This window comes from Bufo gargarizans, chromosome 5, assembly GCF_014858855.1.
Source record: "Bufo gargarizans isolate SCDJY-AF-19 chromosome 5, ASM1485885v1, whole genome shotgun sequence".
NCBI lineage: Eukaryota > Metazoa > Chordata > Amphibia > Anura > Bufonidae > Bufo > Bufo gargarizans.
Window position 1 is genome coordinate 121,116,744 of NC_058084.1, and position 24,756 is coordinate 121,141,499.

Genomic DNA, 24,756 nt, shown 5'->3' on the forward strand with positions numbered 1-24,756 from the left:
AGTAGCTGTTACTGAGACGTGGTTCAATGGGAGTAATGACTGGGATATAACAATACCAGGGTTCTCTCTATATAGGAAAGACAGAGAAGCCAAGAAGGGGTGGCCCTGTATGTGAAAGATAGCATAAAATCTAATTTAATACAAGTTAGCGAGACCAATTTAGAGTCAGTTTGGGTTACCTTGCAGCTTGATAATCATAAGGTAACTCGTGTAGGTGTGATATATAGACCACCTAGCCAAGTCAAAGAATTAGATGATTTACTAGTTTAGGAAATAGCTAAAATAACATTGAAGGGGGAAGTTACCATTATGGGAGACTTCAATCTTCCTGATGTAAACTGGAAAACCAAAATAGCTAGTTCTGCCAGGAGTACAGATATTATAAATTCCCTACTGGGATTATCTCTACAGCAAGTAGTTGAGGAGCCAACCCGAAAGGAGGCCAAAGCTATTAAAAGAGCTCAGCTGTGAACTAGAAAAACCATTAACAGATTTATTTAACCAATCACTGGTAACAGGAGTCGTCCCAGAAGATTGGAAATTAGCAAATGTTGTGCCCATTCACAAGAAAGGTAGTAGGGAGGAATCTGGCAACTATAGGCCAGTAAGCCTGACATCAATAGTGGGGAAATTAATGGAAACCATACTTAACCCCTTCCCGACTGCAATCAGTCTATATACGTGATAGCTGCACATACCCTGTGCAGCTACCACGTGTATAGACGTCAGGCAGTTCTTTAATCCAAGCGCTGCAAAGCGCTTGGATTAAAGCTTCTTCCCCTGCCCTGGTGCTGTCAGGGACAGCATACAGTGCAGTAATGCCGGCAAGGGACCAATCAGAGTGGTCCCTTGCCGGCAATCGATCCGCTTGGTTAGTCTGTGCAGACTAACCAATCGGATTGCGGCAGTGTTAAAATGCCGGTTTCAGGCTCTGATCTGCACTCTGCAGATCAAAGCCTGAAATCAGGTAATGTTTAATGAAGCCCCCCGATCTGTGCCCCCGATCTTTGCCCCCTTCCTGTGCGCCTCCAACCCCCTTAACCCTCCTGTGAGCCCTGCCTACGATGCGATCCCCGCCCCCCCATCCATGTATTGTACCCCTTATGCGGTCCCCCCTCCCCCATGCATGCATCAGACCAACCGCCGACATCAGCAGCGAGTGTCAGCTGTATGCTGACACTCTGCTGTAACCCCTTAGATGCCACGGTAGCGGCATCCATGGGGTTAATAGAGGGAGGGGGCTCCCTCTCTCAACCATCGGGGCTGCCACGCTGTGATGGCAGCGCCTGATGGTTGCCATTACAACCAGACGCTTTGCAAAAGCGCTCTGTGTTGCCATCTACAGGACATTTAATAGTATTGTACTTTGCAATGCAAAAGCATTGCAAAGTATAAGACAGCCATCAGCCCCACTGGATCTTCAAGATCCAAGTGGGACTTGATAAAAAAAAAAAGTGAAAATAATAAACGTAAAAATAAATAAATAAAAATGTAATGTAAAATAAATTGCCTTTTCCTATGAAAAAAAAAGAAAAAAAAAAATACACATTAGGTATCACCGCGTCCGTAACGACAGTCTTTATAAATATATCACATGATCGACCCCATACGATAAACACCATAAAAAATAAAAACTGTGTAAAAAAAGCCATTTTTGTCACCTTACACCACAAAAAGTGCATCACCGAGCGATCAAAAAGGCGTATGTTCCACAAAATTGTACCAATAAAAGTCACCTCATCCCGCAAAAAATGAGACCCTACATAAGAAAATCGCTCAAACAAAAAAAAACTATAGCTCTCAGAACACCAAAAACCATACGGCGCTCCTTTTCTTCTGCGACCTGCCGTGCGCCCTTACATCAGTTTACGATCAAATGTGGGGTGTTTCTGTAAACCGCAGAATCAGGGTAATAAATATTGAGTTTTGTTTGGCTGTTAACCCTCAATGTGTTAAAGAAAAAAATGTAATAAAATGGAAAATCTGCCAAAAAAGTGAAATTTAGAAATGTATTCTCCATTTTCCTTTAATTCTTGTGGAACACCTAAAGGGTTAACAAAGTTAGTAAAGTTGTGAGTAACTTGAGGGGTGTAGTTTCTACAATGGGGTCGTTTATGGGGGTATCCACTATGTAAGCCCCACAAAGTGACTTCAGATCTGAACTGGTCCTTAAAAAGTTTTCTTAAAAATTTCTAGAATTGCTTCTAAACTTCTAATGTCCTAAAAAAATAACATGACCTTTCCAAAATGATGCCAACATAAAGTAGACATATGGGGAATGTTAAGTAATAAATGTTTTATGAGGAATCTCTTTCTGTTTTAAAAACAGAGAAATTGAAATTTTGAAAATTGAGAATTTTTCAAACTTTTGGGTAAATTTGGGATTTTTTCATAAATAAAGTTGAAATATATTGACTCAAATTTATGACTATCATGAAGTAGAATGTGTCACGAGAAAACAATCTCAGAATGGCTTGGATAAATAAAAGTGTTCCGAAGCTATTACCATATAAAGTGACGCATGTCAGATTTATAAAATTTGACCTGGACACTGGGGCATCAATGACCCTTGGTCATGAAAGGGTTAAGGAAAGGATTGTGGAACATCTAAAATCCCATGGATTGAAAGATGAAAAACAGCATGGGTTTACTTCAGGGAGATCATGTCAAACAAATTTTATAGATTTTTTTTTGATTGGGTGACTAAAATAATAGATGGTGGAGGTGCAGTAGACATCGCTTATCTAGACTTTAGTAAGGCTTTTGATACTGTCCCACACAGAAGGCTTATCAATAAAGTGCAGTCTTTGGGCTTGGACTCCCATATTGTTGAATGGATTAGGCAGTGGCTGACGGACAGGCAACAGAGGATTGTAGTCAATGGAGTATATTCAGACCAAGGTCTTGTTACCAGTGGGGTACCTCAGGGATCTGTTCTAGGACCTATATTGTTTACTATCTTTATCAGCGAAATTGCAGAAGGCCTCGATGGTAAGGTGTGTCTTTTTGCTGATGACACAAAGATTTGTAACAGGGTTGATGTTTCTGGAGGGATACACCAAATGGAAAAGGATTTAGGAAAACTAGAGGAATGGTCAAAAATCTGGCAACTAAAATTTTATGTTGATAAGTGCAAGATAATGCACCTGGGGCATAAAAACCCAAGAGCAGAATATAAAATCAGTGATACAGTCCTAACCTCAGTATCTGAGGAAAGGGATTTAGGGATCATTATTTCAGAAGACTTAAAGGTAGGCAGACAATGTCATAGAGCAGCAGGAAATGCTAGCAGAATGCTTGGGTGTATAGGGAGAGGAATTACCAGTAGAAAGAGGGAGGTGCTTATGCCGCTTTACAGAGCACTAGTGAGACCTCATTTGGAGTATTGTGCGCAGTACTGGAGACCATATCTCCAGAAGGATATTGATACTTTAGAGAGAGTACAGAGAAGAGCTACTAAACTAGTACATGGATTGCAAGATAAAATTACCAGGAAAGATTACAGGACCTTAACATGTATAGCTTGTATAGGACCTTACATAAAGGGAATCAACAAGGTAAAAGAGGAGAGAATATTTAAAAGAAGAAAAACTGCTACAAGAGGACATAGTTTTAAATTAGAGGGGCAAAGGTTTTAAAGTAATATCAGGAAGTATTACTTTACTGAGAGAGTAGTGGATGCATAGAATAGCCTTCCTGCAGAAGTGGTAGCTGCAAATACAGTGGAGGAGTTTAAGCATGCATGGGATAGGCATAAGGCCATCCTTCATATAAGATAGGGCCAGGGCTATTCATAGTATTCAGTATATTGGGCAGACTAGATGGGCCAAATGGTTCTTATCTGCCGATACATTCTATGTTTCTTTACCACATTAAGATATGCTAAGAAAGCTAATATATATAATAAATCCAAGATTTCTCCCGTGCATCCCCCATACTCTGGAACTCGCTACCCCAACATATCAGACTCTCACCTACAGTGGAATCCTTCAAAAGAAACCTAAAGACCCACTTCTTCAGACAAGCCTACAACCAGTGACCCTGCTGCCTCTATACCGCCATGACCAACCTTACCCTCTTCTACTGTGTCCTCCTCACATACCATATAGATTGTAGGCCCTCTCCCCTTCGGTACCAGTCTGTAACCCGTCTTGTTGATGCTTAGTGCAATTGTGTGTATTATGTATGTATACTTCTTTTCATATGTACAGCGCTATGGGATGAATGGTGCTTTAATAATAAATAATAATAATAAAAATATTTATATCTGCTTTATTCACAAGCACAATATATGATCATAAAAGCACCAGTAATATGTGTTAGAGAAGCATGTTTTTTCTATGCTTATAAGCTATGTGGTGATCTTATAGCTTAGTAATAGGATGTCTACATGCAAGGTAAACCACTTAAGTTCAAGTCCTAGGAGAGACTTAGGCTACTTTCACACTTTCGGCAGAGTGATCCGGCAAGCAGTTCCGTTGCCGGAACTGCCTGCCGGATCGGGAAAAATGTATGCCAACTGTTGGCATTTGTAAGACTGATCAGGATCCTGATCAGTCAGAAAAATGCATTGAAATGCCGGATCTGGAAAAATGGATCCGGTATTTACTTTTTTTTTAACCTTTTTTCCGGTCTGCGCACTAATCCAGCATTCCAGTATTTTGAATGCCAGATCCAGCTCTAATACATTCCTATGGAAAAAAATGCTGGATCTGGCATTTAGGCAAGTCCAGTTTTTTTGGCCGGAGATAAAACCGTAGCATGCTGCGGTTTTATCTTTTGCCTGATTGGTCAAAAAGACTGAACTGAAGACATCCTGATGCATCCTGAACAGATTACTCTCCATTCAGAATGCATTGGGATAAAACTGATCAGTTCTTTTCCGGCATTGAGCCCTTTTGACGGAACTCGGTGCCGGAAAAGAATAACGCTAGTGTGAAAGTACCCTTACATAAACTTTTTCGTTTTTTTTTTTCCTCTCTCATTTAAACTATAATACATAATACAGTATATAGACTTTTATTAAAGTATAATCATATAATAATTAAAAAGGCCTTACTATATTAAGAATAGTGTTTTTTTCTTACTTAGAAACCCAAAACTGGTTTATTCACAGGCACAATATATGATTACAAAGAAAACAGTAATATTTATTAGCTTTTTAAGCCTAAAAACATTATTCTTGTTATGATAAGGATACAGACTTAGGGTCCATTCACACGTCCGTTGTTTCTTTCCAGATCTGTTCCGTTTTTTGCGGAACAGATCCGGACCAGTTGCGTACCCATTCATTTTCAATGGGTCCTGAAAAAAAATTGACAGCACAATGTGTGCTGTCCGTTTACGTTGTTCCGTTCCGCATGTCCGAAAAAATATAAAACTTGTCCTATTATTATCCGCAAAATCGGATTCTGGTACAATACAAAGTCAATGGATCCGCAAAAAACGGATGACATACGGAAATATTTTCAGGAACAACGGATCTGCAAAAAACGGACCGGGATATAGAAAAATACTGACGTGTGAATGGACCCTTATTATTGGTTAAATGTGGAAGAAAAAAAAAACATTGAAGTCTCTCCCAAGATTCAAACCTGAGATCTCTACATGCAAAACCAAGCCAAGCCATAACATTACCACATGGAGATGCATGTTTTTTCTATGTTTAGAAGATAACACATATTTACTAGTGTCTTTATAATAATATATTGCACTTGTGAATAAAGCAGTAATATGTACATTAGCTTTCTGAACATCTCTCAATGTAGTAAAGCTATAGTACATAGAGTATATGATATGTAGATGCTAGGGCACAGCTCTGCCCTCAGCATGCTGATGTATAGCCCTGTCAGTCAAGGGGAGGGGGAAGTGTGCAAAGCACAGGGGGTGCACAAACTTGCTCATTTGCATATTATTAAAAGTGCAGATATCTCTGCAGCTGTTTTGTATACAGACAAAAGAAAGATATTGTTTTAATCAGTATGATGGGCCCTACCAGGCAGTATGCCTGGTTTTATAGGGCTGATCCTGGTGACAGAGTCTCTTTACTGTCTGCTTCCCTTATGATCTGGGATAGACAAAAATGAATTGGTACTATCCCAGGTGGTCTAGGGAGGTTGAGGGTTATTTTCCTCCATGGTGGGATACAGTGGTAAATGGTTTAAAGCTTGCTTTCCTTGTGGCCTAGTGGAGAATAGTAATGAGCATTTCACTGGTGGTGTCAAGTAATGAAGGGGTAGTACCTGCTTATCTGGTTTAGGGTAGTGGGCAGCTTAATGTATGCTTTGCTAGTGGTCTAAGGTAATGTATGGGAGCGAAGTGGTTTACACATCTTCCCAGGCTCTAACCATGTACAATGTGTCTTATCTCCTTCATGGAAAACTAAGTGTGATATGCTTGTTCCTTTCACCTTTCTTCCTGCCCTGCATTGATCAAACAGCACTGACAGCAAGGCTTGTGATTACAAAGTCACACAGTTCGCTCCATGACCTGGTTTTGCCTAATGATTAAGAAAGAGGTCATGGGCATGTGTCACCATCACTACCATACCATATACATCATATCATACATTTCTTGCTAAAAAAAAAAGTGTAATACAGGGGATATGCATATATACTGTGTATATATATATTTAGAATTTTAATAAACGATTAAGTGAAACGTCACATAACAGGTTTGCCATGAAGATGTTTAATGTTTGATTCCTTATAATAGTAGTGAAATAAGACAAAACAGTAATACATACAATTCTACAATAAGCACAATCATTGGCCTACTGTATCAACACAAATCACTCAATAAGAATATCATCAAAATAATATTTCCTTTTTAGCACCATGTTTTTTTTTTTTATATAAACTGTTCACATGTGAATGATCCCTGAATAATTGGAAAATAGTTTTGTAACCATTCCAAAAACTTACTGAACAACCTTCCAATCTTTAGTGAATTATGAGCACTTATTGGTGATATTTCTCATGATTTCTTTGTGTAAGGGTACTTTCACACTAGTGTTTTTCTTTTCCGGTATTGAGTTCCGTCCTAGGGGCTCAATACCGGAAAAAAAGTGATCAGTTTTATCCTAATGCATTCTGAATTGAGAGCATTCTGTTCAGTATGCATCAGTTCAGTCCCTCTTACGTTTTTTGGCCGGAGAAAATACTGCAGCATGCTGTATTTTTCTCTCCGGCCAAAAATCCTGAACACTTGCCGGAATTCCGGATCCGGCAATGATTTCTATTGAAATGTATTAGTACTGTATACGGCATTAAAATTGCTACATTGCGGATCCGGTCTGCGTATGCGCAGACCTTTTAAATCTGTGAAAAATAAATAAATACCGGATCCGTTTTTCAATGCATTTGGCAGCCGGATCCGCAAATGCCATCTATTTGCATCTGGATTGCCGGATCCGGCAGGCAGTTCCGGTGACAGAACTGCCTGCCGGAATCTTCTGCCGCAAGTGTGAAAGTACCCTTATTTTGTATTTTATAATGCTTTTTAAGCAAGAATTATACATGTTTGCTAGTACAGCTGTCACCTGTGCATTTTGCATATTTGTCCTTTTTGCTTGAATTATCAAAGTGATATAAACATAGTAATTTGTAAAGCAGAAGCGTTAAAATGCCACTGTTTATCTTTTCTGCTGGAAACAACTACTGACATAGCATCGCTTGCCTCAGAAAAGTATGTACTTATAACACACCTACCAAATAAAAGCCTTTACTGAAAGGTTTGCAAGAAAACCTTACAAGTTATTTTAAGCATCCAATATATAGTAAAGCAGATGCAGCAGCAGCATGGAGGACATAGTACAGCAGTAATGAACCGTGTAGCTGTGAATCCAGATAGACAATTCACTGGATTCTGCAGCAATGTCTCCTTGTGTCTCTCTGCCTCTCTCTAGCAGCTCCTCCCTCCTAATCATCCTGACTCCTCTATAGACTTCTATGGGCTGCAGCTATAACCTGATCTCTCAGTCAGCCGCTAAATTGTCTTCACTAAAGACGTAAAATTAAGATACATCGGATATATACAAACTTGACATTAAATAAAACTGATGTTACAATTCCTAGCTTTTCTTTCTTTCGTTAAAAAGAAGAAAAAAAAATCTTGTAACCTTACAGGTGACCCTGGGTATCGAGCAAGTGTATGGTGTCCCTGGGTAAACAATTTAGACACCTAAATACTGCAGCTTCGTCCAACAGCTGATGTTGGAGGTGCAGAGAGTCAGACCTCCAAAAATCTGATATTGATAGCCTCTCCGAAAATTCCTTCCTTTTAATCCTCAAATTCCTTCCTCCTCAAGCAGATAAAAATATATATCATTTTGGTTAAATAATTGCAGTTTAAATATTTTACACCATAGATAAACCTTAGCAATCAGAGCCTAAATCAAACACCTCTGTGTGCTGCCCAATACCCAAATGTGCACAACGTTACACTACTCTCTACATGTGGAAATCATGTATACTCTTCTGTCCAAGAAATAAAAGAGGATGCTCAATGCAATTATTTTTACCTGACTTGAGCTCCTTCACTAGAGAAGACATAGTGTTGGTTATGGAATCAGCCGCCACCAACAAATCGTTCCGCAGATTTCTTCTTGCACCTAAAAAGATCAAAGCAATAAAGACACAAGAGATTGATACCTAAAGCAGAGGGTAAGCTCATTGAGTTATCAATAAAACTTCTGTACCACTCAATTTTATGTTAATTGGCTTCCCACTTAAAGTAACTAGCTCTAGGGATTGTGTACTTAAAGGGTTTTTCCGAGTCTTTATATATGATTACCTATCCCCCGCCGATCAGCTGTTTGAGAAGGCATCGGTGCTCAGCGCCACAGCCTTCTCACAGCTTCTCCTAGGCCACCGGTCACTTGCAGCACAGCTCCATAGAAGTGAATGAGGCCGAGCGTGATACAAAGCACAGCCGCTGTACAATGTACAGTGCTGTGCTTGGTGAGCATGGAGAAGGTAGCGGCGCTCACAGGAGTGAGGGTGCCTTCTCAAACAGCAGATTGTGGGGGTTTGACATCTGGGATCCCCACTAATCAGATACTGATAACCTATTCACAGAATAGGTCATCAGTTATAAAATCTTAGAAAACCCTTTTAAAGAGAACCTGACGGGCCATACTCCTGACATCTCCTGCACAGCCACTGATGTGCTGGTGGATATGCCCCACTTCACACTGTCCCTCTGAAGTCTCTTCAATGATGACATCTTTGCTCTTAGGGTGCACATGCTCTCTCTGGCACAAAGAGCCAGTATGTGCATCCAAACCTGCCCAAGTCTTTGGCTGCCCTTCCCCGGGTATTTAAATGGCCACTAATGTTTCACACAATTTTTCATAAATCATTAGTACAAGCGACCATAATAAAAACTTTGTAATATGTCTTATCACAGACAAATGTCTAGTTCTCATTTTAGCAGCTGTTTACCTCTCCTCTCCTCCCTTTTCTAAATGCTTCCCTCTTTAAAATTTGATTTGAATCTGTCCAGGACAGGAGCAGCTCACAGAAGAATCATATTACAAATTTCAATACAAGTCTATGGAGAGGAGAGGGGAAGGGAGTGAGCAGGAGCTGAGGGAAGCAGAAGAGACAGACACAGACAAAGAGACTGCTGTAGCTAAATAGGAAGTTTATATCTTGGCCCATGTGCTTAACTCACACCCATACAGGTCAGTACCAATCTATAATGTCCTCCATGATCCTGGGAATCAGATTCGCTTCTGCTTTCTTTGAGCAGTGGATGCGGCTAGTTTCTACCCACTAGATCTGGGAGAACTGCAGACTAAATATTCAGCATGCATAGGGGAAAGCTAGTTAAAAAAAAATATTATGGTCCCAGCAGGCATGGTCATTATTTTTCTTCTACTTTAAGTGTACCTGTCAATTCAGGTGACTTTTCAGAATATGCATGTGTGTGTGTACATGGTAATTAATACTGCATTCGGCCATTAGATGATCTAAATCCTGCATTCATCACAAGTTTTCCCCTCTACAAGCTCCATTTTGTCAGTTTTCCCTGAGTTCATCACCAAGAGAGATAGAGAACATCTGCTATGATGTCTCCATTATACTGCACACAGACCAAAGAAGAGATCCTGCTTCCCTATCCCTCTGTAGCACACCCTCGGCAGCAGCAGCATGGAGGACACAGCAAAGCATAATAGCAGTGAATTTAGCACTGGGGTAAGACAGAAGCAGCAGCATGTTGTCTCGCTGCCTGTCTCTCAGTAACAAATCCTCCCTCCTAGTTCACCTAACCTCTCCATAGATTTCTAAGGGCTGCACCTGTAATCTGATCTCTCAGTCAACTGTCTTGACTGAAGATGGATTTTAGCAGTAAACTGAAAGCGAATGATCAATGTAGGGGCTGGGGAGCAAGACAAAAATCTTATCTTTGCTTGTACTATTAGGCCCCTTTCACACGGGCGAGTTTTCCGCGAGGGTGCGATGCGTGAGGTGAACGCATTGCACCCGCACTGAATCCGGACCCATTTATTTCTATGGGGCTGTGCACATGAGCAGTGATTTTCACGCATCACTTGTGCGCTGTATGAAAATCGCAGCAAGCTCTATTTTGTGCGTTTTTCACCCAACGCAGGCCCCATAGAGGTTAATGGGACTGTGTGAAAATCGCAAGCATCCGCAAGCAAGTGTGGATGCGGTGCGATTTTCACGCACGGTTGCTAGGAGACGATCGGGATGGAGACCCGACTATTATTATTTTCCCTTATAACATGGTTAATACAGAATGCATAGTACAATAGGGCTGGAGGGGTTAAAAAAAATTTAAAATAATTTAACTCACCTTAATCCACTTGTTCGCGCAGCCGGCATCTCTTCTGTCTTCTTTCTTCAGGACCTGGGTAAAGGACCTGTGATGATGTCACTGCACTCATCACATGGCCCATCACATGATCCATCACCATGGTAAAAGATCATGTGATGGACCATGTGATGAGCGCAGTGACGTCACCACAGGTCCTTTACCCAGGTCCTGAAGAAAGAAGACAGAAGAGAAGCCGGCTGCGCAAACAAGTGGATTAAGGTGAGTTAAATTTTTTTTTACCCCTCCAGCCCTATTGTACTATGAATTCTGTATTAAGAATGATATTATTTTCCCTTATAACCATGTTATAAAGGAAAATAATACAATCTACAGAACACCTAACCCAAACCCGAACTTCTGTGAAGAAGTTCGGGTTTGGGTACCAAACATGCTGATTTTTCTCACGCGCGTGCAAAACGCATTACAATGTTTTGCACTCGCGCGCATTTTCCCACAACGCACCCGCATCTTATCTGGGCAAAAAACGTGACGCCCGTGTGAAAGAGGCCTTAGTTTATGAAAAAAAATGAAATAACATGTACTCTTTAAAGAAACATTGGCATTTTTGCTGGCCATTTCATCAAAAGTGACAAAAGTGAGTGGAGCCCTATTGGTTTGCAAACACACTATGCAGCACTACAAGGCTAATCATTCTCTTTTATGACTTACTCTGAGCAAATGCTTCTTGCACATCTCCACCAACCCCTGTAAGAGAGTCCTGAGGAGTGTGTGTTGGGGTTGAGCAAGCTGATGCAGATCTTATAGGCATTGGGATAGGTCTGCTGATGGTATGACTGGGAGAAGAGCGAGGAGAGCCTGCCCCCTGAGACTATAAAACAAACAATCAGTAAGACAATGTATATATGACAAAGCATGTGTATCGTTATGTGTGCTATACAGATGTAGCAGGGTTAACGCACAAACTCTTAAAGGGGTTTTACCATCACACACAATGGGGGCATATTGCTAGGATATGCCCCACCTCTGGGACCCGCACCTACAACCAGAGTGGAGTGGGGAAATGAATGGAGGGCGCACAGAAATGAATGGGAGCAGGGGCCGCGCGTGCGCTCCCATTCACTTGTATGGGAGTAGCGCTTGGTGGTGGACGGACCAGCCATGGCTCTCACTGCTCCGTTCTCCTCGTAGATGCGGGTCCCAGAGGTGGAAGAATGGGGACATATCCTAGCGATATGCCCCCATTGTATGTGATGGGAATATCCCTTTAACTCAAATTTCTTAACTCATTGCGTTATCTTTAAACAAAAGCCACTGAAAAGCAATTGAAGGTGTTTGCGTAAAGCATTTAGCTTAGATAACACGTCTCATAAAGCATGTGTGTTAACTCTACTACATCTGTAACTTCGCAATCGGCTCATCTAGGCATTGTCACCTCAGGGGTCTAATATTCAGCAAAACAATCCATAATAGATGTTACCCAGTTTCAGAGACAAATATAACTGAACACAACACAGAAGAAAATAGAATGTATTATTGTATCATCCAAACTGTACCAAGAATGTCCGAGAACTCTGGAACATCCTGTCTTATAGCAATTAGTACATATAAACTGGCCTCAAAACAAAGATTTTTCTGCTTGGCAATTGATGGAAATTAAGCAAAACGCTGTGAAATCACAGTCAGAACAAGTCATGCAGGTAACGTGTCATACTGTAAGCTCTGATCGGGTATTAAATAATGGTTAACAAGAAGCATTACTACGTATTTCACATGTAAGTACCGGCATGCGCAAGTACGACCTCTGAACCAGCGAGATGCCTTGTTATCAACTGTGCACCATCAGTCCCACACTATTTAGGTCTTGGTTTCCCATCATCACTACTTGATTATTATCTCATAGAAATATGATATTTGCACGTTACATATCTGTAATGTGCAAACACATGCAGCAATGGGCACTGGCTAAAAACTGTTGTTAAAACCTGTATGTAAAGACATGGTAATTTTTTTTGCTGATTTTGGTGCAAATTTTGTATTGAAAATCCACAACACAAGTCCAGTGTAACACGTGTCAGTGGAGTTTCCAAAAAACCTATTTACATGGAGCAGAAAACATCTGTGTGGATTTAAAGGGGGTTGTGCAGGCTACATAGATTGATGACTTATTGTCAGGATAGGTCATCAATATGGGATCGTCAGGGGTTCCGTCAGCTGTTTGAAGAGGAGGCGTTGCTCCATCTGAATGCTGTTTCCTCTTCATTACACTACACGTCGTCTCCCTTGCAGCGGAGCCATAGTGTAATTACAGATACACAATTGTAATAACACTGCACTTCTAAGACGACGGACAGTGTAATGAAAAGGAAGCAGTGCTCGCATCGAGCTGATCAGCAGGGGGTGCACGGTGTCAGGCCCCTTCTGATCTGATATTGATGACCCATCATGAGGACAGGTCATCAATATATATTTCCTGCACAACCCCTTTATAGCAAAATGAAGAATATTAAATGTGCTACATGCTTATTATATTGCAGATTGCCCACAAATATTACCCGTTACAATTTACCCAATGATGGTGTGGTCTAGTGCATACTCGCTATATATATATATATATATATATATATATATATATATAAATGACAACTAAGAACACCCAGAGAGAATGGAGTGCATATAAGTATATGCAAATGTAAGCGCTCAAAACAACAGAAATAAGGTCAAAGAACAATTTAAAAAAATGCGTCTCACACGTATTTACTTTTATAATGAATACATTAAAATGGGGCAATAATAAGAACTCTAGAGACAAAAATGTCAGACACTTGTGATGCAGGTAAATATAGATTATGTATGCACACAACGTATCGTACACAAGATATCAATCTACAAATGCTCTCTGACCACGAAAAAAGTTTAGCTTCGGAAAAACTGCCATGTGGCTGCAGTTTTTTACAGGTGAAACATGTTAAAGGGCTTGGCCACTTTCTGGAATACAGATTGAAAGTACTTTTTCTGCATAATGAAGCAACAGATCACTAGGTGAAAGATATCATTACATTTAGCTGAGCTAGCCCTACAAGGCATTGTGTCTGGATTAACAGTGAATTTCCTGGTGACAGGCTCCTTTTAGGATATCTCAGATATATAAATTCTAAAACATTGTTAAAACTGTGGAATCCAGGTAAGTAGATAAAAGAAAGTAGACGGCGCTCACCGCTGCGGGGTTCATTCCTTTATTCTTGACATGCTTATACAAACCGGATGTACTGTATGCATTAGGGCTGGGGCGGACTGTTCCTACACCAAATACGGAATGGCCATACATCCGATTTGTATTAAGCATATGTCAAGAATACTACTACGTCTACTTTCTTTTATCTACTTACCTGGATTCCACGTTGTTCATATACATGGACTGAGCACCACATTGCTGTATTGATAGGATACACGGAGAGCCCGCGATTTAAACAGAGAGGCACTGAGCGGTGCCGCCTCGTTTTCATCTTTTCTATTTTATAGTAATTGTTAAAACTGTGTGTTAGTTGCTTGTTAATCCTGATTCCATATTTCACATCACACCAATACAGCCAAAACGTGCAACCAACAATGGCAGTATACGGGAGGACTTACTGCATGTCTCAGCTCTTGTTCCTGTAAAATGTTCATACACAGAAAACAAAACATGAAGGATCATTAATACGCCTGAGGCTCCCCAAACTATAGGAGGCTGCAAATACAGACTTACAGGCATCAGTATAAAGGGGTTAGAAAAACATTGCTGCTTTCTCCCAAAAACAGGGACACACATGTCCACAGGTTGTGTCTGGTGTTTAAGTTCAGCCCCATTCATGCCTGATGAAGCTGGGCTGCGATCTCAAACACAAACCATGGCTAGGTGGGGTTCTTAAGAAAAGGAGTCATGTTTTATACAACCCCTTGATTCATTCTACTATAACAAACTGTAAAATTTGACTTCTATCCCTCACCTTTAAAAGTTTCATGAGCCCTTCGAGCTGTACCATCAGCTCCCTCCTGCTTTCTTGTAAGGCGGACATCCTCTGCTCAAGTTCATCTTTTCGCTGTCTGAAGGATGACACGAATCAGATCAGAGCTCCTGATACATCAATCATGATTAACTGCAATCAGCCCCATCATTTAAAACCCTCTTGTCCCTTTACCTTAAAGGGGTTCTCCGGGAATAAAGAAAATAAAAATAGTTAAATATTACTTTATTATAAATATATTCTCAAATACCTTTCATTAGTTATAATGGCTCATTTTGTCTGGGGAGCAATCATTAGGAGAAATAAAATGGCCGCCGTCCTATTAGTACACACAAAACCTGTCCTAATCACAGCAGGACAAGTTACGTCACAACACTGAGCTAAAGAGCTGCCTCATCCTCCTCTCTGCTCTGCTTGTCAGGGATTATGATCCTGACTATAGCTGATAAGATCTTCAGCTGCATCTCTGTAGGAATGAAGTTCATGAGGAGACATGAAGTACAGAGAAGTGGTGGGGGTGTAGTAATGAGAAGCAGCACTTCTATGCAGTCTCCGTTACCACAGCCCCACATTACCACAGTCTGTCCTGTCCGTCCTCTGTACATCATGTCTCCTCATAAACTCCATTCCAGCAAAGATTCAGCTGAAGATCTTATCAGCTGTATTCAGGACCATAATCCCTGACAAGCAGAACAGAGAGGAGGAGGAGGCAGATCTTTAGCTCAGTGTTGTGAAGTAACTTGTCCTGCTGTGTGATTAGAACAGGTTTTGTGTGTACTAATAGGACGGCAGCGATTTTATTTCTCCTGACGATTGCTCCCCAGACAAAACGAGCCATTATAACTAATGAGGCGTCGGCCGCCAGTGTAAATGTTAACCAGCTTCCTTGCTGGTTTACATTTAGACCATTTTCTACGTCTAAAACAGGCCTAGAAAATGATGAATAAGATGGGCCTCCTGGCCCGTCCTCACCACGCCAACTTTTTTAGACTTGCCGTGAGCAGGGAAAAGTCACAGATTGCAGCGCAACTAACCTTTGCCAAGCAATCTGGACCAGAAATACGGCTAATAAATGACCCCCCAGTGTCTGCAGATGTGAATTATATAAATGACGGCAGAAACTGCTCAGGTCCAAAACCTCAGAGACCGCTAGTAGAAATGCCTCCATTGTGTATTCTTTTCATAATGCAAAAGTACAAATTAAATTATCAGCGTTTCATCTGCGTGTAAATTGGAATCAACAAGGGAGTGCAAAACGGAATGAGCTATGTGATTTCAGCAAGACTGAAAAATGTTCCGGAGATGTTAATGAATGCTCTGCATTGTCCCTCTTCTAGTGCCTCCACACATGATCAATAGGGTTGAGGTCCGGTGACTTATTTGGACTTCATGTAGTTCTTCCAGAATTTTGGTGTGTGTTTTAGGTCATTATCCTGCTGCAGAATCAATGCTATTCCCAAGGGGATCATGTGGAGTAAAAGAATTCAGCACTACTTTTCCTTTATCTGGACCTAGTCAATTTGAGTTACGGTAACTTCACATAGCAGGCAAAACTTCCCCAGAATCGGATATTACTACCTTCATATTTCACTGCCTGATTGATACTAGGTGGTATCAATTTCTCTCCTGTTTGTCTCTTTACAGAAACCCTTGTATTTCAAACTTATAGGGGTATTTCCTATAAAGTTCTCCCATGACATGAAAATGGCAAGGAAGCTAATACTCGCCTTGCTAATCCCCCATGCTGGCAGGGTCTCCAGTGCATTCCACCTCCTGCTCCTGTCTCAACACAGCAGGAAATGATACTCCGTGCAGAATCAGCAGTGCAGGGGAACAGCCAGGGGAGTAGAAGTGCCTATATTTTTTTAACCATTTAAAGGCCAAGGGAGAGCTTTTGTATCATGCTGGAAATAACCATTTAAATCTCAAACTTGGACCATAGTAAGTAGGATTTTTTTCCCCAGTGAAGCATTGCTATGTCCGGGCGTTGGTACATTCCAGCATTTAGTCTCTTGCCAAATACTTCTGCTGATTGGAGTCTCTCATTCTTTATTCAGCACAGCCTGTATCTTTGATAAAGTTGCTGTTCTCTCATAGTACTCATCACAAGACCAGTAATTAAGCTTTATTCACTAGCTTGTAGTTTGCCTGCTTATTAGTATGCTTTAAATGTATTATCCCGTTTCTGGAGAGTGTCTTAGATTGTCATGCACAGCCCACCTAGAAACTCTCAGACTAAGGGCTCATTCAGATGGCCGTATGAATGAGTCCGCATCTGTTCTGCAATTCTATGGAATGGGTGCGAACCCATTCATTTTTATGGGGTAGCAAAAGATGTGGACAGCACAGCGTGTGCTGTCCACATCTGTAGTTCCATGCCGCAGTCCCACAAAAAAAAAAAAAAAATAGAACATGTCCTATTCTTGTCCGCAATTGCAGACAAGAATAGGCATTTTCTATGATAGCGGCGGCATGTGCGGTACGCAAATTGCGGAACAGACATGGGCTGGTATCCGTGTTTTACCTAAGGGCTCATTTACACATCAGTGTTCGGTCAGTGATTTCAATCAGTGATTTTTGAGCCAAAACCAGGTGCGGCTCAAAACACAGAACAGGCGCAGATCTTTCTCTTATACCTTGTCTGTGGAGGCTCCAATCTAATCCTGGTTTTGGCTCACAATCACTGATGGAAATCACTGACCAAACACTGAAGTGTGAATGAGGCTTAACTATAATTTAATGCTAAGAAAATCCTTTTCACTCAGAATCACAATTTTGTTGCCATGTTCCCACCGTCACATACCACTGCCCCGATAAGCAGATCAGACCCACCTGAGAGTGGTTTGGACACGAGCTTGTGGGGGCTGCCACATGTTCACGTTTTTTTTACACCAAAATCAGGAGTGGATCATAAAAGGAGAGAAAGTATAATTGACAGATACTACATCTCGTCTTTATTTTTATCCCTACCTGGTTTTGGCTTCAAAACTGCATCAGTAAGGCCTCATGCACACGACCGTTGTGTGTTTTGCGGTCCGCAAATTGCGGATCCGCAAAACACAGATGGTATCCGTATGCATTCCGCAATTTGCGGAACGGCACGGACAGCCATTGATATAACTGCCTAGTCTTGTCTGCAAAATGGACAAGAATAGGACAGGTTATAATTTTTTGGCGGACCACGGAGCAACGGATGCGAACAGCACACGGAGTGCTGTCCACATCTTTTGCGGCTCCATTAAAGTAAATGGGTCCGCATCCAAGCCGCAAAGACTGCGGCTCGGATGCGGACCAAAACAACGGTCGTGTGCATGAGGCCTAAATCTAAATGTGTGGCCGTAAACTAAGGCTGGGTTTCTTGGTTTAGGCATTTTGATCCTGTTTTTGAAGCCAAAACCAAGTGTGGCTCATAAAGCGAGAGTAAGTATAAGGGTACGATCACACGTTCAGGTTTCCTGATGCAGTTTTGGAAGCCAAAATCAGGAGGGGATCGTCAAAGGAGAAAAAGTATAAAGGACAGATATACAACGTCTCTTCTTTTCTGAATTTACTCCTGGTTAGGACCTCCAAAACCTGAAAACCAGAAAACCTGAATGTATAAACCCAACCTAAAGGAGTTGGCCCCTTTTGTAGTACTACACCATGGGTAGGCACTGGACAGTGGGGGACTATGATACAGATGCCCTGATAAGAATATATTAGTAAGCCGATTATAGTGCTGTTTCCATATTTGAAAATATTAATATAAAGTGGCCAACCCCTTTTAAGGCTTAGTTTCCATGAAGCGACTACTACATGCAGCCATAACACCACCTTCCTATGGCGACCAATACCACACAACTGTGCAGGTAGAACAGAGCTGCAGGTGGACTGGGTCTCCACCACATTAACATTTTTTTGCTGCAGTTTTTGAAGCTAAAGCCAGGTGTGGAATCAAATATAGGAGTCTTTCCTTTGAACGTGGCCTCTGCTTATGATCTGTTCCTGCCTTTAAAAATGGCATAAAAACTGAACATGGAAACTAAGGCTAGGGCTACAAGGTGAAGAGCTGATCACTACAGGTCTATAATACTCTTATATTTCACAGGCCTTTAGCATATAACACACAGCACAGCTGAGGTGCATGTTTTATGAGGCTCAGTTCAATTAATGAAGGAAGGTCCCAGTTTGAACCCCCACCAATTTAAGGCTAAGTGCACTTTTGCAACCATTTTATTGCTCAAAAGCTTAACTTAAAAAAAATGTTTACAAATATTCTTGGTTTAAAAAAACTTCTCCTTGGTTACAGACTTCGAACGAACCCTGCTTGTGGCCGGATTCTGATGTCTATACTTCCTTCTTTATAACATCTCTTCTAGTATTTGTAATTTTGGAAAATAATCAGACTAACGGATTAGACTGCACAGAGGTATAATGTCTTTCAGGAAAGTTCTTGGTAAGCAAAATACATATTCCTGGCTGGTAAATGATGCTGTTTATTTATTCACTTGTAGCTGCCGCTCACCATGGTCTTCAGTTTGCCTTTCCCTAATATTACATCCATGTACATATCGTACAGGATGGTATGAAATTACTTTTTTGGTCAATCTTAGGGCTCGTGCACACAAACATGTATTCTTTCTGTGTCCGTTCCGTTTTTTGTTTTTTTTTGCTGACTGTATGCAGAACCATTCATTTCAACGTGTCCACAAAAAAAAATGAAATTACTCTGTGTGCATTCCGTTTCCGTATGTCTATTCCGCAAAAGAATACGTCCTATTATTGTCTGCATAACGGACAAGTATAGTACTGTTCTATTAGGGGCCAGCTAAAATACAGAATGCACACAGACATCATCCGTATTTTTTGCGTATCTGTGTTTTGCGGACTTCAAAATACATACGGTCATGTGCATGAGCTCCTAAGGTTTTTTACACGAACTGATTTAGCATGCAATTATCGGGAATTGCCTGATCATCAGGGAGATGAGGGGTGCATTTATATATGCAGCAATCATCTTCTCTGCATGGGGATTAGAAATTGCTACAGCGGCAGCTTGTACCCATACAGTTTTATTCTTCCTGGGAGATCGCAGTTTACAGAGGGAGATGTGCGGCACAAAAACTGTGATTTTAGGTGCTGATGATGACCTGATGAACAAGTGTTTGCTCGTTTCATGGACAGGACAGTTATAGGGAACAAGAGTTTCTGCAAACAGTCATCCCTGATAATTTGCCATATTGTTGTAAAATGTCCAATACTTTCATAGATCTCTTTTTAGATATGCAACCTTCTCATTTAGAGTCTTTGGTCAGATAGTCTTTCGTGTAGTTACACACATATAAGCTAAGTCCTGTGTTTTTAGCAGAGAGAATAAATACACTTTCAGTACAAAAACAAATGTGCTCCAAAGTGCTAAAAGAAAAATATGTAAAGAAGGACAAATAGAACAATATGTGGCAATACTTTAAATTGTTTGCTCTCCATAGTTGATGCACTATGTCACAGTTTGGTCTTTTTTGTTTGACGTTTGCCCTAAAAGACAACCCTGCTGTCAAGAGGACTGTTCTGCGGGATCACTAATAACTGTATGGATGGGGACAGTATGTAAAGAGTCTGCTTAATAATGCTGTTCTGTAGCCAAGCTGTGATGGAGTTCATCTTTTGTTACCTGAGCAGTCGGAGTTCTGCCAGTAAAGTGGGGTTCTGTTGTGCTTTTTCTGGTGTGGGCTGAGAGGCCTGTTCATGTTCAATTCTCAGCCTCTGTATTTCCTGCAATATTTCTCTAAAAACAAATTGAGGACAAACAGTTACTGTGATGTACACTAGTTTCACATTTGCATTCACATCTGCTGCTCACCTCTGGACCTCATTGACTAATGATACCTGGCGGATTTCGGCCATCCAAAAAATGCTGCATGCACTGGTTTTTGTCTGCACTCTTACCTGGAACCGGAAGTGTCTCATTATAGTCAAAGGGGTGAACGCTGTGGCCTCTTCCTTGGCCTGTGACATCATGTTCATCAGTCACATAGCCTAGGCCAGTGATGGCGAACCTATGGCACGGGTGCCAGAGGCTGCACTCAGAGCCCTCTCTGTGGGCACCCACACCGTGGAAAAAAAGTCTATGGTGTACCAATATGCCCTAGACTTTTCCTGCCATTCATCAGCGCAGGGCGCACTATGAACAGCACAGGCAGCGCACTGAATGTAGGCAGGCTATTATTGCTGAATGATAAAGTACATGGAATATATACTATATTGGACTGTAGTATTCAGGTTAAATTGCTGTGTTGGCACTTTGCGATAAATATGAGGGTTTTGGGTTACAGTTTGGGCACCTGCTCTGTAACAGGTTTGCCATCACTGGCCTAGGCGCAGCTCAATCCCATTCAAGTGAATGTGTTTGAGCTGCAATACCAAGCACAACCGCTATCCAATGGGGGGAGCTGTGCTTAGTAAGGTGCTAGGAGGCCTCGGTATTCACAGCACCACGGTCTCCTCAAACAGCTGACCGGAGGGGGTGCTGGAAGTCAGGCCCCCGCTGATCTGATATTGATGACCTATGCTGAGGATAGGTCATCAATATCAAAATCCCAGAAAACCCCTTTAATTTACAACGGTGGCTCTCCCCCTAAACAAAATCAGCAATCATGCACTGGCAATGCAGACTTTTATCATTATAACTGCTATTTTTAATAATAATGACAGTAGTAAGATTACATACCCATGTCCAAGGTAGTAGGAGGTGAACAGAACCTATGTAAATACGCTGGCCTGAATTACTAACAACTGTGTGATATGGAGCCTGGAGGCATTCCCAAACTATCAAGATCTTCACTACAGGTAACATTACCCTGCCGTGTAATGACTGTACTCGGAGCGTCCCCAAAAGAAGCCATAAACCTTCCACAAATGGCACACACTGTACCTGTTCTTATTTTCCAGCTCTGCAATAAGCTGTCGCTGCTGCTTATTGGCATCGATCGTAAAGGAGATGTCTGGGCCTCTCTGCTGACTCTGCTGTAATAAAACAAGACATTCTTATCAAGACTCCCTCCAGAATCCCGCATAAACCTCACAATGACACCCAGTGGGGGAATAGACAATCGACTGCAGGATGTGCTGAATGGAGAGAAAAAGAGCAACGTTTTTGTCTCAAGCTGTTCTGCTTCAAGAAATACTGTTTCCTCTGCATGTGACCATCAGCACCAAAATATACGCTTACACACCAAAGTAATAAAACTCTGTGCAGATGTTAAAGGGGCATTCCCATTTTACGCATTTATAGAACAGAAGCAGTGTATGTCATCAGGATTTGATAGGTGTGGGTCCTGTCTATGGGACCATCACTTTCTAGATGGACTACGGTACATTGAGCTGAATGGAGAGTTGGCTGTGCTTGCCTATTACCCCCAAAGGTGCTGGTTTCATCTCTGTAGTATTATTTAGGGATAAGTCCTTTAAAGGGCGTTACCAGGAATTGAATATTGATGACCTACCCTCAGCACAGGTCATCAATATCTGATCAATGGGGGTCTGACTTCTGGCATTCCCAACCAGCTGTTTGAAGAGACCACAGCGCTCTGATGAGTAAGCCACTGACACAATGTTCCTTGGTTACATGGCCCAGATGCAGCTTAGTCCCATTCAAGTGTACAGGCCTGGCCTGCAAAACCAAGCACAGATACTATACAATGGACGGCACTGTGCTTGGTATGCTGTGAGCACCCCGGCCTCTTCAAACAGCTGATCGCTGGTAGTGCTCGGTGTTGGACCATACCACTGATCAGATATTGATGACCTATCTTGAGGATAACCCCTTTAAGATAGGAATACCCCTTTAAGTAAATTACCAACCGCTGCTTCCAAAAAGACCAACCTTCAATTTCATGAATTGTCACTCTTGATATAGATTACATATACATTTCAGTGTAGATACCGCTTTATTTCAGACAATAATCCTTGCAAATGAAAAGAAGTGTGGGATCCAGCTCTTTATAACAAAGGATTCTTTATTTCAAGCGGTTAAAAAATTCCAACAACAAATGCAGGATAGTCGGTCTACGCGTTTCGGACCCTTGTATTTTTGTCCTTTCTTATGACATGCATAACTAAAAACTAGTCGTTTCCTATATACCCCCATTCCACCTATCCCTGAGGATTACGGCGTCACATGATCGGAGTAGAAAGCAAATTAAAATCTGAACACATGGTTCTCATTAATAGAAATTCCAAAAAGCCTATAATTAAAACATACATGAAAAACCTTTTTCACTTAGTGCAGGAAAAATGTGTCAGCAATATTGCAAAATGAGGTCATGCCTTTTATTTAGACCTGTGGGGGAACAAGTTGAGGAGCTTTCTCCTATGATCTCGACCCCTTATGGGCGCAGTAATTCCTTGTACTGTCAATGCTGTTGTATCACCTTTATGAATTAACGCAAAGTGTAAACTGGCTGCTGAAACATTGCGAGTCCTGTAATGCGGTACATCTGAGATGTGTTTACGTATTCTAGTTTTTATTTGAATTATATTTCAGGTCAGGTAACGAAACCATTCTATTCTTCCCCGCAGGTTTCATTTGAACCCAACAAAGCAGATCTGCCGTCCTCCTCTAGTATCAGACTCACAGCAGCAACCAACTGTCATGTCAACTTGAAATCATTAAGACAACTTGGTTTTCACAGATATACAATTCTACCCCCTATGGTGTCCTGTCTGATGTGACAACTGAACAGAAAGCGGCTAGGTTGAGGGGGTCATGGATTATAAAATTCTAGTAACTGAAAGATCTTACATTAGTTGGGAAATAAAAAAAATGCAATATATTCAAAAGGTGTAAGTATGATTGCTACATTGTAGTATCTTATTGGGATGTCCAAGTCCACTAGGACCAGACAGAAGTCACTGTCAATAAAAATAATTCAGGCTTGGGCATGGGACAAATCCCCATCTGAAGCCTCTGCAAAGACCATAGACTGCAGCAGTGGATAGAAAGAGAGAAGGGGGACGGCACGTGCACACTGCATGAGCTGTCGGGTGTCAGACACCCCCCCCCCCCCCCCGATCTGTTACTGATGACCTATCCCGAGGACAGTCATCAATCGTAAAAGCCCGGAAAACCCCTTTAATAGGGAAAGACATCATCCCAAGCTCAAGCCTGAAATATTTTTTATTAACAGCACTTCCATCTGGTCCTAGCATATACTCCACTATCACAATGGATATGGTAGAACCTAAAGGTTCACACTGAGACTGCTACAGTCATTCAAAATATAAATAATGTAAAAATACTGTAAAAGTATTATATATTATAATTATATAAAATTACTGTAAAAATAGATATTGAAAACTATAAAAACAAAAGAAGCACACAAAGAAAGTCCTAACAGTAATGTAACTTTTTCATGTTCCTATTCTAGAAGAAATGTACTTACTGATGAAGTGGTCTCGGCTGCCAGCCTCGCTGCATATCTGGCGATCAATCTATGTTCTTCATCTAGGCGGCTGGGACTGTCAAGCATTCTGTACAAAGAAATTTAGCAGAGGAAGAAAATGAGCAAAATAAATATTTTACACCTTAAAACTTACTATATAATAAAAAAAAGTGAATGGCACTTCCACATTCATGATAATTCCACTGCAACAAAGAGTAATGTCAACTGAAATGTGCTCCAGACAAAAAACTGAGATTTATTAAGGAGATTGTTAAAGAGGTTTTCCAAGATTTTTATACTGAGGACCTATCCTCTGTCAGACCCCCATTGATCAGCTGTTTGAGAAGGCACCAGTGTCGCAGCTTGGTATCACACTCTACCCCATTCACTTCAACAGGGCTGAGCGCAATACCAATCACAGCCTCTATACAATGTACGGCGCTGTGCTTGGTAAGCACAGAGCGCCGGTGCCTTCTCAAACAGCTGATCGGCGGGTGTCCCGGGTTTCGGACCCCCACCGATCAGATACT

At 41.3% G+C, this 24,756-nt stretch overlaps 1 protein-coding gene across 14 annotated transcripts in view; it reads right to left on the reverse strand.

The window, feature by feature from the left end:
• The window catches only part of DTNA (dystrobrevin alpha), a 359,099-nt gene that overhangs the window by 13,199 nt on the left and 321,144 nt on the right, over positions 1 to 24,756 (reverse strand). For 10 of the 14 annotated variants that reach the window (XM_044292987.1, XM_044292990.1, XM_044292994.1 and 7 more), the window contains 7 exons: positions 24,227 to 24,314; positions 21,718 to 21,809; positions 20,458 to 20,571; positions 14,790 to 14,886; positions 14,434 to 14,454; positions 11,512 to 11,671; positions 8,522 to 8,611 (listed from right to left, as the gene is read on the reverse strand). In XM_044292987.1, coding sequence (XP_044148922.1) covers positions 8,522 to 8,611; positions 11,512 to 11,671; positions 14,434 to 14,454; positions 14,790 to 14,886; positions 20,458 to 20,571; positions 21,718 to 21,809; positions 24,227 to 24,314 — 662 coding nt within the window. The remainder of the gene's footprint in view (positions 1 to 8,521; positions 8,612 to 11,511; positions 11,672 to 14,433; positions 14,455 to 14,789; positions 14,887 to 20,457; positions 20,572 to 21,717; positions 21,810 to 24,226; positions 24,315 to 24,756) is intronic. The other 4 variants (XM_044292989.1, XM_044292991.1, XM_044292995.1 and 1 more) reach the window with 1 other exon arrangement.